Source organism: Trachemys scripta, chromosome 7, assembly GCF_013100865.1.
Source record: "Trachemys scripta elegans isolate TJP31775 chromosome 7, CAS_Tse_1.0, whole genome shotgun sequence".
Taxonomy (NCBI): domain Eukaryota; kingdom Metazoa; phylum Chordata; order Testudines; family Emydidae; genus Trachemys; species Trachemys scripta.
The window spans coordinates 78,067,748-78,088,616 of record NC_048304.1 but is presented as its reverse complement, the minus strand read 5'-3'; the positions used below and the strand labels follow the sequence as shown (position 1 = coordinate 78,088,616).

The window sequence follows — 20,869 nt, the reverse complement described above, 5'->3', positions numbered from 1 at the left end:
AATTAAGTTAGTAAAAATATCAAAAAATAAGAAGGACTTCTTATTTAATTTACGTTCTTCCCATATATTCCTTTTTAGGATTCTCAGATTTCTTTTGAGCTTTGTAGGTTTATTATTTTTTATCTAGACTTGCCTATTCATTTTAAACCTACATTGTAATGATTATTATTTTTTTAACACCATAGGCTCTTTTTTTACTTAACATCTATTTTGTGACAGGCTCTAGCTTATTCTCACCAAACCAATCATTTACATTTTTTAATAAATTATGTTAAAGTAAACTGATCCAAATAACAGTGATTGAGATAGAATTTTCAGTATGAGAAACATTGTTTTAGCACAGACCTCTGTTTGTAGTTTTAACCAACCAGACACACTGGCTAGATGTACTTCTTCAGTTTCCTTTCCAGCACTTTAAACATTTCTACATTTCATCTGTGATGCCATGCATGAATAAAATATGAAGTAATTTAATACTTTTGATGTCAGGAATTACTGCTTATACTGAGACCTGCAAGAAAAGGTATTTTTTAAAGATTTCCAAGTAAATCATATACTGCACTTTCTTTAACTTGCTTTTTCTCAACTCATTCAGTGCCCTGGGTCTGTCTTTCAGGCTGGGACACACAATTCCAAGAAAAAATGGCTTGTCTGTAATTTTGGGTAGATAACAAGGTGGTAGCCATTGGTTCCTTTGCCAGATAAGCCCTTCAGCTGGAGAGTGGGGCAGCTGAGGAACCGAATGACCCGTTGTTCCCAGTGCTATTCACTGTGGCCTTGATCCTACATTTAGATCCATTTGAGCAGACCCTAACAACTGGTGGAGCCCCTTTGCCTCATGCAAAGGATCAGAGTCTTGCATGAGATTTGCTCAATGGCCAAGCAGCCGATAGGCAAGCACTCTTTCAAGTATATGGGGCAACAGATGGGTAGTATGCCTTGCAGTTTTAACTTGGGGCAAAAGTGGCCAGCTAGCCAAAAGTCCCTGTCACTCTCCCTAAGATGGCTGCTTTCCTACTACTTGTGGAGGTGGAATGTATGTTCAGATTCAGATCACACTTGTTAGGACTTACTCTGATGGCTTCATTTTCTCTTATGTACAAACTGTGCACATGCTGTGTCATTTTCTTTCATTCCCCGGAGACCTGTTGTTTATGTTAAAGTTGTGCCAAGACACCCCATTGTGCTAGGTGCTGCACAAATACCTATAAAGACATGTTCCTTGCCCCAAATAACTTATTGGACTCAGAGGCCCCGATCTTGCAACTGACTTTTCAGACAGATTCCTGACCCCATATAGAAACCCTCGGCCAGTGACAGATTAGCCACTGGGCCAAAGGTGCCCTTGCACAGGGGCCCCAGCCAATTGGGGGCCCCAGGAAAAATGGGTACCCACGCGCCCTGGCCTGTTCCGACCACTCGGCACTCCTGCCAGGGAGTGGGGGAAGCCCCCATGCCCTAACCCCGCTCCCCAGTAGGAGCACCAGGCAGGCGGGGGAAGCCCCCAACCCTGTCCCTGGCAGGAGCGCTGGGAAGGTGAGGCGGGGCAAGCCCCAGTTCCCCAGCAGGGGGCCGCAGGTGGAAGGGGTGGAGAGGGTCCCCACTTGCTCTGGCCCAGGGACCCACAGAAGCTTAATCCACCTCTGCCTGTGCACATTCTGGTGTGAGATTAGAGCCTAAATTGTATCCTCACTGTGAGAAAACAATCTATATGGTGGTGCAATATCAAAATATTTTGACAAGTTATCCTATACTAAATGTCTTCCAAAGTGTAATAGCTACATCAGTAGATCAGTGGACAGAAGAGTGACACAGCTTCAGTCTATTCTGGTAATAAATGTCTGTACTTCAGAAGATCCTTTTATTCCTACCCCCCGACACACACGCACAAATATGGATAAAAATGTAACTTTGCCATTATTTAAATTCTGCTTCCACAGTGCACATCCAAAATCTTAATTGGTTGGGTAATATTTAGTCCCAACACTGACTTTTGTTGCTGTAGGTCATATCAGCTGAAGTAATGAAAAAGCACAATTAAAATTAGTCACAGTCCAATAGGTACTGAAAAGTTGTACTTATTCTTAAGAGTCATAGAAAATAATGGATTTGAGACTGCAAAGAAAGAACAGCAAAATAGCATTTGTTTTTTTAAATTGGCATGATGATTTAATGTGTATTCTTTAATTATGTTGGATGAATGAAGCGTGGTTTAGAATAAAGAACATGTAAAGCACAATCATTCACTATCTTAATTATATCTGTTCCTTAATTTTAAATGCTTTCTTGTAAGGAAAAAAAAATCTCTTTAAAAGATTACCTGTATTTTGGCAATTAATGAAATCTGCATGTAGGTCTTTCTTTTGTTTATTTGTTTGTTTAAATCTGTTAGGCAACCCCTACTAAATATGGTTGTGCCTTGTATTTTCTCTTATTCTCCTTCCTTATTGATATTCAGCAGCAGACACTGTGTCAGTAAGAAGATTACTAGAGATTAGGAGAGCAAAATCAGATATTCTGAACGATGATCCTTCATTTCTCTCAGAGGGAAAAATGGCAGATTTTCCAAGGGACTTAATGGACTTCATTTAAAAAAAAAACAACTCCCCTTCAGTGTCTCCCAACCCTCCCCCATATTTCCACCCACTCGCTGATTTAACACACATACAAATGTTTATTAAGGAAATCTGTCCATTTTCAACTTTCCACAAGGACAGTGTTTTTAAAAAACAAATCATATTTCTGTTTTTTAGCAAAACAATTCCAGTATCTTACAAACAGATTTTGCTAACGAGAAAACATTTTTATGTACAAGTTCTAATTAGACTGCTTGATTTTAATATAGGCTTTAATCTGGTTTGCTACCATTCTAAAATGTTTTTTGTTGTTGTTTACTTTCATAACAGAAAAATTGTTGACTGTACAAACATATCTTATAAAAACAAAGAGAGGGTATATGATATATGCAGGATACAATAATCACTGAGTTGAATTAGATCAATATAAATTATGGGGTGCAGAAAGTCAGAGCTCTTCTGTCATTTTACAAGTAAGATATTTGCACATTTTTAATTGTAATTTATATTATATTGTGTGTATATATCTGGGTGATTCCGTTTTCACCATGTTTTATATACTTAAGAATGTAGTTAGAACTTGTCTTTTTAGGTTGACAATCTCATAATCCAAAACTTGAAAGGACAAAATCCGAGGCAAAACTTGTAGTACAAAAACAGGTTTATGCCAGAATTCCTAATGTTAAACCCACTGGTGTCTAGTCTCCACCGCTTCTCAACATAAAAAGTAGTTAGTGAGATGTAAGTCTGTGCTAGCAGACCTAGCTTCACAAAGATTTATCTACAGCAAGCCGGTTTATGTTTACAGAAAACCAAGAAGACAATAACATGCTAACTGAAATAAGCCATTCAAGGTCAAAACTGTTTCAGTAACTGTGTGTGGTATATAAAGGAACTGTTCATCAACTTTAGTACAACTTACATAAGCTTTGTCTTAAGACTTCATTCTTGTCTTTAGCAAGTGGAAGGATCTGATTGTAAATAACACAACTTCTGTGATATTAGAAAACAAATGTAACTGTTGTGTTGCAGTTTTTGATAAATGGACACTGACATGGACTACGAAAGACCCAACGTTGAAACCATAAAATGTGTGGTGGTTGGCGATAATGCAGTGGGAAAGACTCGCTTAATTTGCGCAAGGGCATGCAATACCACTTTGACACAGTATCAGCTCCTGGCAACTCACGTACCAACTGTCTGGGCAATTGATCAGTATCGTGTCTGCCAAGAGGTAAGGATTTTCCAGTTTATTAAATGTGTAGTGCACACAATAAGTTTGTATTGTTATTGATCAGCTCTTTAATGGTCAAGATGTGGTAATGGGCAACTCAAAAATAAAATGATTTACAAGGACCGTAAGGCAGCTACCATCTAACACGCAAGGCATCCACTTTTTCTCTAAGCCCCACAATTACATTCTGAATATTTTGTGACAAGAACATATTTAAAATACTCATATTGTGCTTACATATTATAAAATTTAACAATGTGCTAATTTGGTGTAGCATGGCATCATATCTTTTTTATAAGGAGAGTAGCAATTTTGCCTGTAGTGAGATTTTTAATTGAGGGAGGAAAATATAATGTCTATTCTATTTTAGGTCCTTGAACGCTCCCGGGATGTTGTTGATGAAGTGAGCGTTTCTCTCAGACTCTGGGATACTTTTGGTGACCATCACAAAGACAGACGTTTTGCTTATGGAAGGTAAAATGAGCCAAGTCTCACTTTTAAATAATAGCTGCAGTAGTATTTAGCAGAGAGAAATTTGCAGCTCTGAATTTTGAAACACGAGGCCTTATAACAATCCAGGGTATTCATATTTCTGCCTATTACAAGGGGGATATCAACTGTAAGGATTAAAAAGATACACATATTTAAAAGGCAGTACAGTTTTACTATTCTGCATTTACTTGAAGAAAATGTTAAGCCCTGCCCACAAATACTTAAATGTTTCAAGACTACAAAGAGTGTTCACAGAAATGAGGCTGTGGTTTTATGAAAATGAACACCAGTTTTCCTTGCTTGAGTAAACATCATGAAGGGTAATCAATTCACTTATTACTGAGCTAACAAACAGGTGGGTTGGGAAAACATAATCTGTGTTGCAGAAAACACACGCGCTCACACACACACACTATAATAAGAGGGTGATCTGCTGATGGATGGGTCATTCTCTTAGGGCCTGATCTAAATCCCAAATTACTAAAAGATAGGAATCTCTTTTCCTGCTTTCTTAATTAAAACAAAAGGGAAGGGTTCTCTTACATGAATACCAAAGTTTTCATTGATACATTAATCTTATAAATGTTGAGAATTTAGCAGTAGGCTTTTATCAAAGTGCAAAATATGGCCTAATTCTAACGTCAGTGACAGTCTTTCCATTTAATTCAGAGGGAGTTGGATTTTTATCAGTGCAAGCAGAAGCGCTACCTAGCAGCAAGAAATTCAATATATCATAATGTGAATCAGCTACCTGAAATACAGGCATATAAAATTAAAAATGGATGTCATAAACATTTTTTAGGATTGACACACATACGAGGCCTTATTTTTTGCACGAAATGCCAGTATTTCTTTTCCTTCTGAAACTTTTTTCTTTTCCCTGTCACATCTGCTCTTATCTTATTTCAGCTGATATTTTTCAACAGACCCCTTTTCTCTAGTTAAAAATGTTATATGTATAGTATCTGCCCCAGTTTTGCACTTAATGTCTGTAAATAGTTCTTTCTTTGTGGCTCTATTTTCAATGCACCTGAAGTATAGAGAGCCCAGAGTTGTGTGAGTCAGTGCTAGATAAAATGAGTAACTTCAAAGGGAGTTAGCCTACTCTGATCTCTGTCTCTCTCTAAAGATCACCGTAACAAGAGGGTCTATCAGCTGAATCCAGTAATGGTAACATCTCTTGACATTTTCACATTGTAAAACTCCATAGGCAAGTTTATAGTTTTATGTATGTAAATCCTTCTTTATATCCAGTGTCATGTTAAAGGAGTGTTTTATGAAGAGCAGTATAGTAAAAAGTGCTTTCTATTGCAGAGACGTTGTCCTTTGGCCAGCAGGGTAATTTTTGAAAGACAATTAAGTTCCCATTTCAACAAAGTACTTAAACATGTGTTTAAGTGCTCAGCTGAATCAGGACCTAAAGTACAGCATATCTTGATTATATAAGGTGCACATTTTAACAATAAGTTTCATGTATGGAAAAAGTTATTGATTTAAGATAAAACTGACCTTAATTTCCAAACTCATTCAAGTATTTATGAAGGTTTCAGGTGTAAACAATTTTTATTTTAATACTTAAAACTTTGTGATTGTAAATATGGCTGTACCTTGCGTTTCCTCTTACTCTTCCTCCCTGAAGTACCGACGTGATATTCTGTAGCAGACACTCTGTCACTGAACAGATTAATAGAGTCTAGGAGAACAAAATCAGGCAACTTCTGAACTCTGATCCAACATTTATGAGTGAATGAGAACATGGGAAAACTGCATACTTAACTTCTAATCTTTCACACGTAAAGAGACTTGAGTACCTTGAGTTCAGTGGGACTAGTTACATGAGTAAAGTGACTCTCACATATGTTTGCAGGTTTGGGCCCGTAATGTGGGACACATGGGAACAAGGTTTGCTAAAAAGAGTTTAGCTCAGAAAGAAACTGTTCTAGGGCTTGTCTACACTTACTGGGGGATCAATGCGCAGCGATCGATGCATTAGCGGTTGATTTAGCGGGTCTAGTGAAGACCCACTAAATCAACCGCAGGTTGCTCTCCCGTCGACTCCTGTACTCCATTGGATCAAGAAGAGTAAGGGGAGTAGATGGGAGAGCGTCTCCCATGGACCCCGCGGTAAGTAGAGCTAAGCTACGTCAACTTGAGTTATGCTATTCACTTAACTCAAATTGCGTAGCTTATATTGACTTTTCCCTCTAGTGTAGACAAGACCTTAGAAACCAATCATGCTGGCCATAGCTTTCCTTCTGCCAAGTCTCTTAATGCATTTGTGTGTAGTAGCAAAACTAGTGTATCTTAAGGAAACCATTTGGGGTCCATTTTATTAATGGAATTTCATTGGTCAAATTTTATACTAGCAGGCTCTGGTTACCCTGTTCAATTCTATTCTGTTCTAAAATGATTTAATACAGTATTAACATATTTATAATGTTTCTTTTAACATTTTTTACAACTAGGAGCCTTTATAAATTGCAGGTGGGTTTATTGTTTATATACATTTACAGAATTTGTTTTCAAATTATCTTCTGTACTTTGAAGTGTGTTCTCATAATTAAGCCAAATCTTGCAGAACAGTGAAAAGCTGGCTAGTGCCAGATTGCTCAAGGCTAAACCTATAGGTGTCCAGTCTTCTCTGCCTGGAAGATTGTTTAACGAGATGTCCCTTCAAATACCCTTCAAAATTGTTGTTGTTCTATGCAAAGTAGATCCTGTTATGCTCGTGGTGCATGGAGAGGTCTGAGTCTGTCAGCCAAGACCTTTAATTGTCCGAGCTGTGGCATAACCAGAGCTAGCAAGTTATCAATGTATCTGCCTCTCTTTGGGGAAGACTGCTCCATTAATTTTGCAGAATTATATATAAATAGGTTATGTTTTAGGTGACATGATGAACAGGATTTATCTTGGGTAGAATTTCTTCCTGCTTCTCATTTTTCATTGAGATGAGTAACAAGATGGAACAATTAATGCTTTTATTTATTTTTTTAAAAAAGGTGGTGGGGCAGAGTATCAATCCTAGTCTGTATTTTACTGCATATTGTTTAATTACAGATCAGATTCATACAGGACATTGGGAGGGGAAAAGGGAAACTGACAGATTAAGAAAAAAAGATTGAGAACAAAACTTGGTTGGAAAGATTTCTAGAATGTTCATTTTTTTTCTTAACTCTGGATAGGCGGGTTTGCTCTGGAGTGGTTCTGTTCTTTCATTTCAAATAGGTTCCAGTTTGTGGTGATGAATACTCCTCAATTCATATTGTCCTGAAGGATTCAGTTTTATGCAAAATCCAGTGAAGAAATGGTAAAATGGTATGGTCTGAGATATAAGCAGTACTCTGATATCTAGATCTATGTTACCTTTTCGTCCAATAACAATTCTGTCTCAGTACTGTACAGTCGCCTAAGATTGCAGCATGGATGGGAGAAATGGATAAAGCTCAAGCTGCCACCACGTACAAATGTCCCTAAAACATACCCAAGTCATTTGATATAGGCATAACAATAAAGTAATTTACACTATTTTTAATTTGGCATCATTCACAACTCTATAGCATCTTATCTAGTCTAGTTTTGAATAAGAATATCAAGATCTCCTAGTGCTGGAAGCGAAAATGGAAAAAGAATTGGTTCACCAGATTTTTTTTTTAAGTGAGAGAGCAACATATTTGACTAAAATTCAGTTAATTTCCTGCAGTTATTTCATGTAAACAACACTAAAGCGCGTGTGCGCGTGCACATCTGCAAGGAGTTAATTCCATTTGTCAGATACTTACTTTCATATGAATATGTGGTCTGTAAACTAGTTCAACCATGATAATTTATTTAATGAAACTTAAGTATAAGTTCTAGACCAAACAAAATCTGTTCAAACCATATGGTTGGAAATCAGCTTTTCCCACACCTCTTATTTATGAACATGTGGATGGGCCATTACAAGGCTGCTGACAGGGCCTTTTTAAACATATGTTGACAATATTGCCTCTTCTGTGACCTGATTTCATCAGTCTTCCAAGTCTGGTATGTAGTCAATCATAGGAGCACATTCACTCAACTCTTAGGTGATTAAGATTCCTTTTACCACTAAGTTCAACATAATTGAATCCATAGAAACATATCTCCTTGGCACTGTCAGTCTGCATTCCTTGGCAGATGAATTCATCACCAACATTTCTCTTATTTTTACCAATCTCTTTAGCTCTGAGGGACCCACAATTTTTCACTCCCATGCAGTCGGCCAGGGTTCCTGCCATAAACACTCCAACACCTTCACAAAGTGTTGGTTCAGTGTGTTGTAGTTTGATCAGTGCCCTCTATTATATCCCATCCATGCTTAAACTCAGAGGGAGAGCAGCTCCATTGCCTCTGCTTCAAGGAGATGGAGGACTCAACATCCTCTCGATTTCCTTGTTTTAATATGTACTACTCTCTTACAGCATCCTCTCCACCTTGGCTGGTGAGGTGAGCAAGACCTGGTGACTGGCTGAGTTGCTTCTGGGGCCCTCTGCCAGCTGTAAACAGAGCAGTAGCAGCACCTGAGAAGAGTAGGTGACCCAGCTGGAAGTTCGCATCTTTCACCTCCTCTGAAGGAAGCTCTGTCCCACATCCTTCCTCTGGCTCCTTATCCTCCCAAAGGAAGGTGGAAGAGGGAAAGCCTGCCATCAGCTCCCTTTCAGAGGGAAGAAAGACAGATGCACAAATCGATACTTTGCTTAAAACTCTACTGTATGTTTTAAAATGTCTTAAAACTTCTCAGAATGTAGGATGTTGCATCAGAGCTAAGGCCTCTTTCTGCACCTCAGACCAGCTATATTTATTTCTGTGTCAGTACAGATTCTCCTTCTGATCAAGTATAAATGTGAGAGACAAGGTGTGTGAGGTAATATCTTTTATTGGACCAACTTCTGTTGGTGAGAGAGAGAGAGAGGTTTTGAGCCACACAAAGCTCTTAAAGCTTGTCTCGCTCACCAACAGAGCTGGTACAATAAAAGATATTACCTCACACACCTTGTCTCTCGCATATCCTGGGACCAACACGGCTACAAGTACACTGCATACAGGTATAAATATGTCTTTTTAGAGGAATTGGTGACCGTCTCCACAGCAGTAAATGCTTCACACAGGCAGATACTCTTTTGCTTGTCTGGCAATGGGCCTGCCACTGGGGACATAAACTACTTTCAGATCTATTTCATCTCTTGTCCCCATTCTCTTCCTCTTACTATGTCTTGTCACCACAAATGATGCTGTTAAGATGTGATGACAGCCAACAAAATTGGTGAACTACCACTTCTACGGTAATCTATTTTAAAAACAAAGAACACCCAAATATAGAGGGCTGTGTTTTACAGGCCATTCGAGTTCTTCATCAGGTAGTCTTGGAGGAGACATACAGAGAAGTGTTTAACATTTAAGACAGTCATGCTTTTTTGTACTATTTTAATTGGGCTCAGGTTGGACCCAAGGAAGATTGCAGAGCAGGCAGATCAAGTTTAGTGGTGATGACATTCAAATGAGTTTCTGAAACCTAATTTTATTTTTCATGATGTCTTTGTGTCTAATATTGTGTGTGTACATACAAGCACACACCCATTAGTCTTTTCTGTCATCACATGTATTAGAATTGGAAGCTCCCAACCCATCTCCTGAAATGTTTGAATACCTAGACCATTCAAATTGGTGAAGTCCAGTTATTTGTCCTCCCCACATTACACCTGTGTCTTATCTTACTGTAAGTAGTGAATTTTTATGAAAATCTGTTATGGAATTGCTATTAGGGATCAGCAATTCTTCCTCCTTTTAAAAGACCTGGTGCCAAATGAATGTCCATAGGGTATGATGTGGCTTATCTTGATGTCTGTATAACATAGCTAGAATAGAGAGGCTCTGTTGCAATAGTGCAGGGCTTCTTTGACTGCAATGAAAATGTTTATATACATATATACACACACACACACCCTTCTTTGTTTATGCTATTACATAATTCTCTTACATTCTTGCTCTCTTATAAAGGTGGTTTATTCTAAAAGCCTTCATTTATAGCAGAGGAAAAATATCTTTTGAATATGCTAAACCAGAGAAGGGACATCAAAGATGACTTTGGCCACCACAAGTAGTTCTGAATTGATAAGATTAGGATCTGTTGAACCCACTAGACATCTAAGACTCCAAGATTCTGGGTCTAGATTTCCTCATAGGTGTGTAGGGTAGTAGAAATCTATATGGACACAATTATCCACCTCAGTCTGTGTGCCCTTGTCCATTGCTGTTTGACACCAGTGTACCATTTGAAATTTCATGGCTTCAGCTATCATAAATAATTCATAAAGTTGTCTGGGCTATTGCCAACAATAATTAGATTTTTCATGAATGAAGAAAGATAGAGTTCTGTGATACAGTCACACGAGGGTTTCTTAGCACTAAATTCATCAAATTTTGCTTTGCTTTGCTTTCAAGTCTTCCCCAATTTCATTTATACTGGCTTCCTGTACCTGTGTAAAAATCATACTCTTACATTTAGTGATTGTGCCTAAGCCAGTCATTATTCCCTTTAATCTCTAACATCCTGGACCCTTTGTCTTCTCACAATCTTCCTAGCTTCCTGTGACTAGCTGTGTAATTTGTTACTCTGTTACCATTTACAAAAATCATGCTTGACTCTGTTGTACTCCCAGATGTTTGGAACTCCCATTTCTCTTTGCTTCCCTGACTTTCCTCATCATTTCAGAACCTATCTTAAAATGTTCTTTTCCCTTTCTTAATACTGTTGCTTCAAATGATTTGACATTTAATCTCTTCATCTCTTGAAAAATGAATATTTTGTTTACTGTCGATCACTGTTTGTGGACTCAATTTTTTGGTGTATTTATTGCTGAGTCTTCCTGTTACTCTTCCTCCTGTGCATTTGAGTAAAGTCTATTAAATCTAGAGAGAGACTTTTTTGAAATATTGTCCCTATCCATGAATCAACTGCTTGCAAATGGTAACAAAATTAGTCTGAAAGTGCTCATTCTCCAGGCTGTCTGCCCTGTATTCTTTTGGGAGTTCCCCAGCTGCTGGTTTTTATCATGTTCAGGAAGTAGCGCCCAGACCAACACCTGGCTCCATTTCCAGGGTTGTCTGTTGCTCTCTGCAACACTTGTTTCCTTAAAAGGGATGTGTCATGGAACAGGGCTGGCCGTTCCAGGTTTTATGCCCCATTACAGTTTAAAGTGAACAGGCCATCCCATTACAATACATCTTTAAACAAATATTATCTGATTACTTACCAGACTCTTCCCACCACATCCTGAGTTTTGGAGTTTGCTCTAAGTTGGTCAGATGGTCTGTTGCAGCAACAGCTGAAACCACTGTCTTTCTGATTGCCATTTGTTCTTGCTTCCTCACCTTTTCATTCTGTGTGGAAACAGAAGGCCCAATCTTCCTTTCTGCATGTTGTACAGAACCTGTAAATATTCTTTAGTGTCAAAGCACGCATACTATATGGAATTATATTTAGCACAGCATCTCTGTTTGTGAATTAGGAACGGAACACACAAGCTCTGTGTTCCTTAAAAAGAAAGACAGATTGAGCCAAGTTCTGTGGAGCTGAATTGTGCAAAATGCCCACTGACTTCAGTGGGAGTTTTACTCAATTCAGAGCTGTAGAATTCGGCCCAAGAGAAAAGTTAAAGCAGTTTGCAGATAAATTGGTTCATTTCTATGTTCGGTGTTTGGTGCTAAGATGATCTCGTCCTTATGTAAATGACTAAGATGTAATAATTAGTAAACCTAATTCTTAGAGTCAGAAGTATAATTAACCATATACCATGACTATGTAAGCAGTCTATTTAAACTTTAAAAATAGCTTTGCCTTGATATTTTTTTCCAGACAACTTTCCAGTTGCCATTAGTGCTGTATCTGGTTGGTTATTTGTACTGCAGGGAGAATAGATCTCCAGGCTTTTACAGTGGGAAATGAGATATTTTTGTCATTTTTATGATACCACTGTCATTTCTGGTTCTCTCTATATGCACCATGAGTACATCAGAAGAAACATAGAAAAGGCTTAAAACATGTAATTTCTGAAGTGGTGTTCATAGTGGGTAAGGAATGAGCAAAAAAGCACTTTCCACTTTTTAAACATAGTCTTGAAATATGTGATCATTATTATTTTTAAAAAGATAGTTGATAGTCTTTTGTTGGTGGTGTTTTGTACTAAACCTGAAGTTACAGAATTTTTAGAAATAGGTCTGCATGCTACTCACCACAAAATCTGCATATATTTCAGGGTATTTTGACAGTTTCGCACATAACACCTGTACTTAAGAAGCTTCACTGCTGTTGGTAAAGTATAGAATTAATTGATTCTCCTGCTCATGTGTAAGGCATTGCATGGTCTTGCCTTGCCTTACTTGGAAACCTTTAGTTCTTCACATGTCAGGGCACTCCTTGCATTTTAGTTCATCAGGCCTTCCATCTGTTGTCTGTGTGCAAACAGGTCCTTCATCTTCTGGTCATTACTTACTCTTACTTGTCACTTATTAATTCCTTTCCATCTCATATGAAGGCTGCTATTGCATTTACTAAACTCTGAATTCACTTAAAACTCTCCCTTGCTTATATGTATCTGCAGTTCTTTTTCCAGCTCTGTGAGATTCATGCATGAAAGATGCCTTATAACTGAATGAAAATTTCTTTTACATAGTTGGGTTGATAGCAGTAGTGTTTTATGCTGCCACAAAGGAGATCTTGGGTTTAATTCTTGGATTCAGTCTTTGTCCCTGAACGAACTGACAAGGCTTGGGAGTCTTGTAGAGCTAGTGTGCTCAATCCAGGCTGAGGGAAAGACTTAATTTGAATTAAGAGTAGTCCCTTTCAGATGGTTATGTGGATAATTCTCCTCCAGTCCCACCTCAGCCAGAAGAATTGCAGCTGAGATGCAGGTTTCAAAGGATGTGGTAAAGCTGAGGGGGAAATTTATTGTGAAATTTTTATATATGGCACAAAAATGATCCAGGGAATGGAAGGAAAACTATTGGTGATGAATGGACTTCACAGGGTTCAGTAGTTTAGATAAATTCTAAGGAATGTGAATGTTTGTCTGAAATTACTCAGAATTCTCTGTTTCACAAAACTGGATTCTGAACATCCTCCCTCACTGTAATCTGGCATTTCTGTTTCTGCTTGCAGGGAATGCCCAGAAGTAGGGAAATTTAAAAAAAAAAAAAAAAATTAAATTTAAAAAAAAAAAAAAAAGGGTAATTACCTGAACTTTTTGTCAAATGTATTCTAAAAAACAGTTGCTGTGGGTACAATAACTTTGTGCTAAACTGAAATGTTTCGATTTAGTTCATCTACCCATAAAATTATTCTGTCAGATTTGGCTTTTGGATCTCTTTATTAGTCATCTAAAAACAATCGGTATTTCCGGCTTGTCCTTCTAAAAGGAAAGAAAATAACAGGACAGTAGTGCTAGACTTTTTCTCTTTTTTTCATCTGTGGGGTGTCAGCATTGATTTCCAGATCAGTGACTACCACCGAGGCAGGACTTTTTCTCAGGCAAATCCTCTTTGTTTTACTGCCTTGCAGGTGCTCTGCCCCTTTCCTGCATCACAGCTCTGCCCTCTGCTTGAAAGGACTCCCTTCTAAACCCATCAATATTTCTTTTTGGTTGGCTGGCAGGTGACTAGAGAGCAATACAAAGCCCCCTTGCTTGGGGCTAAATCACCTGGTGAACAAGTCTTGCATGTACCACTTTCATTTATTTCCCCCAAAAATGTCTTGAGACCATAAATTAAATGCTGAAGTGATGAACTACTTCAACATGTTTTTCTTTTAATTTCAAAATTCAGCCAGTCTTTTAGGTAGAAATCAACCCAAATCAAAGCATCTACCAACATTGGAAAAGGTCTGACCTACAGGGCCAGAGCCTGCAGTTGAGAGTCATTTACAGTTTTAGCCCTTTCATAAAGTCTCCATGAAGTGTGTCTAATGATAAGTTATTGAATGCCTCTGTTTTCTTGAAATTCTGCCTCAAATGGGGATATTGTTGCCTCTGTGCCAAGCCATAGCAGATGTCTGGGCCTTGCGGTTGGTTTCCCTTTGGAAGAGAAATCAGTGATGGGAAGTCCGGGTATATTTTTAGTACAACTTGTTATGCCAGTTCATGAACAGAGGTGGTCACAAACGGCATGCAAGCAAATGAATCTTTAAAAAATCTGAATCCCAAAAATAATGCCCAGTTTTACATAGGCAGCTGTTCTTCAGGGATGGACTCTAGTTAGATTAATGCAGAGAGGAAGCTCTCCTACTTGCAGTAGCTCCCCCTGAAATAATGCACATCACAGAACTAACAGTACAGTGTTTCTTTTGAGTGTAGTCCTGCACTGGAAGCAGGTAGCAAGCTAAAAATGCAGCGTAGAAGTGGCAGCACAAACAACAGGAGGGGCTAGGTGCCCTGAGTGTGTGCCAGTCTGAGACTAGGTACCTACTTGAGACGGCTAACCCTTACACTGCTGCGGCCACACTCTATTTTTATCACACTAGCTGAATGAGGGCTAGCACGTGTATGTCTCCCTCAACTGGAAATCACACTCCCAGCTTGAACTGTAGATCTACCCTAAGACTGAACGTGGCTTGCATGCTGAGAACAACTTGTAAGACTGTGTAACAGCACCATCTGGCACCATAACAAGCTGCAGGACCTGTTTGAGTGTAGAAGGAAAAACTTCTTTATATTCTAGAACAGGGGTAGGCAACCTATGGCACGCGTGCTGAAGGCAGCACGTGAGCTGATTTTCAGTGGCACTTTCACTGCGCGGGTCCTGGCCACCGGTCCGGGGGGCTCTGCATTTTAATTTAATTTTAAATGAAGCTTCTAAAACATTTTTAAAACCTTATTTACTTAACATACAATAGTTTAGTTATATATTATAGTCTTACAGAAAGAGACCTTCTAAAAACGTTAAAATGTATTACTGGCACGTGAAATCTTAAATTAGAGTGAATAAATGAAGACTCGGCACACCACTTCTGAAAGGTTGCCGACCCCTGTTCTAGAAAGAGCAAATTGTTCTCCAGAAATAATACTGTGCTTGTTCACTAAGCACACTGATATAATAACCACGTAAATTAGTGGATTTTTTTATTTTAAATGTTGAGTAAGTATATTCTTTGTCCATAGCAACATCTTGTGTGTCCATGATTGTGGTTAGGGTCAGAAAGACGTGCTAAGACATGCCCATTTTGCTCTTAAAAATTATTTTTCTCATTTCATAGCCAGTATTTGAAAAGCTCCTATCCAGAGCTCTAGTTGCCTCTGACACAATTAAAAGTACAGTAATTTAAACAAATAAAGCAGCAGCACTCACTAAATCCAGAAAATCAAACCTAAACAGCAGCTTGTCTAATACGTGGATAGTTCTTAGCATGCCCCTCTTTCCTCCCTTCTCCCCCCCACCCAAACGTCTGGGGAAGTAGATGGGCCTTTCAACATGCCCTGATGATCAAAAATTGGGATATTTCAGACTGAGGGGATTGGAGAAGAAGAGAGAATTTTAATGTGTTGCCTCATGTAGCATGCCTTGCAGTCATCCAGTGAAGAGGTGACATGTATGTGGGTAATGGTAGCTAGATCTCAATCTGAAAGAATGTTCATAATTTCCATCTATCAAATTTTTCAGATTGATGTTCCATTCTCTCCTGTCCAACAGCCTGAGTGGGGGAAAATAAGCTGTTTTGCCTCTTTGGAGGTGCAAAATCCTTCCTTCAACCATAGTATGTCAGTTATTTTGCAATTATTAGTGCCACCCATAGCCAGTGTGGATAGTTTGGGCTAATATTTAATGTGGTTGAGACATTCCAAACCATAAGGCAAATGAGGATTTCAGATCCATATTTAATATAGTTTTGGTTTTTATTAATAATTTATCTCTAACTTTTGATACAGCACCAGAAAATAAGGATTTCATCTTTGAGTCAATGACATCACTTAACTTTGTATCCTGTGGTTTTTGCCACTGAATCTCAGTATATGTAATAAGTGTAATTATACACCATCATTAGTAGTTGACAAAAATCTGTATACTTCTTACCTTACTTTGAAGAATGCTCCATAATAGAAGATTTAAACTAGCCTTTAATGCTAGAACCAGTAGAAATACTTCTATCGATTATTTTTAAATTAAAGTGGAAAGATTTTTCCCCTTATTTGTCTTAAATAAAATTTCACCTATAATGTTTAAAATCCACACACTGCGGCATCAATAGAAAGTAGAATAAAACTTGATTGTAAATAAAAGTGGAACTAACTACTCCTTTTTCTTTGTCCAAGCTGAGAGTGATGCCAAAGTACACCCAAACCACATAAAATCTAACTTCTCTTTGGAAATTTGTTTTTTTTCCATTTTAATTGTCTCAGGTGGTTTTAATAACTTTGGTAAGGATTTTAATGTTTGCGGGTGTTAATGCATGGCTTTCAACCAGTTTCCCTTTTAATGAACAAAAATTAAGCTGTCTGTTGTACTTCAGTGGATAAATAAAGGAGTAAATTTGTGTAGCCCCTATGTTACAAGAAAAGATACCCAGTTAAAATAAGTGCCCAAACAATGTTCTGCTTGTGTTGACAATTCCTCTTTCCTGCATTTTACCCCCACATATCTATTTTGGTGATCGAAATCCTCCCAGCCTTACTCACTGACTTCAGTGAAGCTGCTTGCATATGAGTATGGTAAGCAAATTTGTCTGTCTACTTGGGAGCCAGCACACCTGGGTCCTATTCCCAGCTCTACCACCTGTGGCGTGAGCTACTCTCTTGTGCCTCTGTTTCTGTTCCCGTCCTTTATCTTGTCTGTTTAGCTTTTAAGCTCTTTATAACAAGGACTGGTTCTTACTATGTGTTTGTACAGCACCAAGCAAAACAGGGACCCAATCTTGGTGATGCTAGCCCATAAGGCAATATAAAGAATAAATCTATAACATATGTATTTTCCTTCATGCTCTTTTTTTCACTCCACTAGGAATACAACAGAAAATGTTAGATCCCATAATTCCCAACAAACCTAGTATCATACTGATATAGTTGGAGAATCCAACTTCCCCCACAACTCAACATTATGCTTGTACTACTTGGATGGTTCATCCAGCTATATATTAAGTTTTTAAATGGTAACTTCTAGGGCTGTCAAGTGACTTAAAAAGATTAATCGCACAATTAATAATAGCATACAATTTATTTAAATATTTTTGTGTTTTCTACATTTTCAAATATATTGATTTCAACTACAACACAGAATACTAAGTGTACAGTGCTCACTTTATATTATGATTTTTATTACAATATTTGCACTATAAAAAAGAAACAAAAGAAATATTTTTCAATTCACTTAATAAAAGTACTGTAGTGCAATCTCTTTATCATGAAAGTTGAACTTACAAATGTAGATTTATTACTAAAAATAACTACACTCAAAAACAAAACAATGTAAAACTGTAGAGCCTACAAGTCCACTCAGTCCTACTTCTTGGTCAGTCAATCACTCACACAAACAAGTTTGTTTACATTTGCAGGAAATAATGCTGCCCACTTCTTGTTTACAATATCACCTGAAAGTGAGAACAGGCATTCTCATGGCACTGTTGTAGCCAGCGTTGCAAGATATTTACGTGTCAGATGCGCTAAAGATTCATATGTCTCTTCCTGTTTCAACCACCATTCCAGGGGACATGCATCCATGCTGATGACGGGTTCTGCTCAATAGCAATCCAAAGCAATGCGGACAAACGCATGTTCGTTTTCATCATCTGAGTCAGATTCCACCGGCAAAAGGTTGATTTTCTCTTTTGGTGGTTTGGATTCTATAGTTTCCACATCGGAGTGTTGCTCTTTCAAGACTTCTGGAAGCATGCTCCACACCTCGTCCCTCTCAGATTTTGGAAGGCACTTCAGATCCTTAAACCTTGGGTCGAATGCTGTAGCTATCTTTAGAAATATATTAAATTCTTTGTGTTTTGTCAAATCTGCAGTGAAAGTGTTTTTTTAAAATGAACAACATGTGCTGGATCATCATCCAAGACTGCTATAACATGAAAAATATGTCCGAATATGAGTAAAACCGAGTAGGAGACATATAGTTCTCCCCCAAGGAGTTCAGTCATAAATTTAATTAATGCATTATTTTTTTAATGAGCATCATCAGCATGGAAGCATATCCACTGGAATGGTGGCTGAAGCATGAAGGGGCATACGAATGTTTAGCATAACTGGCACATAAATGCCTTGCAATGCCGGCTACAAATATGCCATGTGAACAACTCTTCTCACTTTCAGGTGACACTGTAAATAAGAAGAGGGCAGCATTATCTCCCGTAAATGTAAACAAACATATTTGTCTTAGCAATTGGCTGAACAAGAAGTAGGACTGAGTGGACTTGTAGGCTCTAAAGTTTTACATTGTTTTGTTTTTGAGTGCAGTTATGTAACAAAAAAAATCTACATTTGTGAGTTGCACTTACACAATAAAGAGATTGCACTACAGTACTTGTATGAGGTGAATTGAAAAATACTATTTCTTTTATCATTTTTACAGTGCAAATATTTGTAATCAAAAACAATAATATAAAGTGAGCACTGTCAACTTTGGATACTGTGTTGTAATTGAAATCAATATATTTGAAAATGTAGAAAAACATCCAAAATATTAATAAATTTCAATTGCTATTCTATTGTTTAACAGTGAGATTAAAACTGTGATTAATTGTGATTCATATTCTTTAGTTAATGGCATGAGTTAACTGCGATTACTTGACAGCCCGAGTAATCTCTGATCATCAAGCCGAGACTGACTTTAAGTTCTGTCTTGTTTCACTATAAAATGTGTTCGATGTTTAGTTACAGTTAGCGTGAATTCAGCTGTCAAATATTCACACAGTAAGATACTCACACTTTTCTTTCTGGCAACACTAATGAAATTGAATTTAAACAGTAGTAGCAGAGATTGAGCCAGGTACTTCATGAGTACACACTACATAGTTTTCCCCCTTCCTCTCACTTTGTCAATGTTCCTCAGCCCCCATCACTTCACCTTACAATTTTTATTGTCAACTGCCAAACTGTGTGATGGTTTTGTGACCTGGACAAATGTCCACTAGGGTCTGGGTTGGCTCTATCAAACTTATTGCACTTGAGACCATCTGAATTTGGAGCAAGCGCCCAAAAGCATATGGAAAGTTAGTGTATATGCCACCTACCCCTTTTTGTTTAACTGATAATTTAAAAAAAAATTTAAAGTGCCTTTTCTCTAGATATTATGGATGTGCTGTAGTTTATATAAGGTCTAAATTCAGAGCAAGAGCACTTCTCTTGTATTAAATGTAAGCTCTCAGCAGTATCTGCATTGCATGTGGCTATTTTTAGAAACTGTAAGTCTTGCTAGATATGTGTCCTCAATGAAATGTAGAAAGCAGCAGTACTGAACAGTTTCATTAATGATTTAAAAGGCCAATGTTGAGATTCACAGGTCTTACTTTATCTATTCATTACACAAACTGCATACACAATAAATTTGTGCTAAATTAAAGCTTAATAGAAATGAGGTGGGCAGCTTATTGCTGAGTTTAGCTGCTGACTATTCTGTTGATGACTCTTTAGGGATAACTCTGGTTTAAAAAAAAACAAATCCCCTTTCTTTCAATTCTTCTTAAAGCTACTAGTCAGCACTTTCCTTTTCCTAACAGGGGTATGCAATTTATATTACATTCATGATGCTTCAAGCATCTATCAGCTGAGGGACCAAGAGCTGGCAGCCAGTTTCTAATAGCAGTCTCTCAAATAACGAACAATGATTTAGGCCCAATTCAAGAAAACCCTTAAGCGCATGCTTAAAATTTTGCTTTACGTGTTTTCCTGAGTTGGTCCCCTAGTTTTTGACAGAAGAATGGTATGTGAAACAAAACAGTTGTATAGAATTGTTTGCTACAAAAAATTATCTTGATCCTTACAATTGCGTATGCACGGACCCATACACACACAGTGTGACAATCTCTTATGATAAAGCATTTTTTCCTAATAGCTACAAATGTCAGTGATTTTTTTTTCAGAATCTCATTTTAGTTGTTAATTGTTTACCTACACTGTTTTTTCTTTGTTTTGTTTTTTTTACCTGTTCCATTATATTGTTTTTTGGGGTGAGAGGTGTTTTGTTCATATTAAAGAAATGGTCAGTGCTGGAAATTCTTTGTCAATTACAATTTTGAAGACTTTATTAAAGATCTTGGAGGTACTGTCTTGCAGTCACTCCATACAACAAATATTTCATCATTCTATAGAGGTGTATGATAAATGTATTTCTTCATTACAGTTTCAGGAATGTGACCTGTGTGCTCATTTGGCTATCCTGAAGCCTTTCACATTTTTACTCAACTGCTAGGTGACGCGTTGGGGTTCAGCCCAGACCAGTGAGGGGCTGTGCCCTGTAGCCCTGATGTCTCTATGCTGTGCAGCTTTGTTTTAGAGCTTGACACCAGCAGCATGCTCTCACAGCATGATTTAACAGATTAGAGTCTTTTGTTCAAAGTGTTTTTCAC

General features: G+C 37.8%; 1 protein-coding gene across 5 annotated transcripts in view; it reads left to right on the top strand.

Annotated features, from left to right (window-relative positions):
* RHOBTB1 (Rho related BTB domain containing 1) overlaps window positions 1-20,869 on the top strand; it is a 74,369-nt gene that overhangs the window by 35,460 nt on the left and 18,040 nt on the right. For 4 of the 5 annotated variants that reach the window (XM_034775332.1, XM_034775334.1, XM_034775333.1 and 1 more), the window contains 2 exons: window positions 3,609-3,810; window positions 4,181-4,284. In XM_034775332.1, coding sequence (XP_034631223.1) covers window positions 3,619-3,810; window positions 4,181-4,284 — 296 coding nt within the window. In that variant the 5' untranslated portion in view covers window positions 3,609-3,618. Of the gene's footprint in view, window positions 1-3,608; window positions 3,811-4,180; window positions 4,285-8,741; window positions 8,850-20,869 lie in introns of those variants that run through there. The other variant, XM_034775336.1, reaches the window with a different exon arrangement.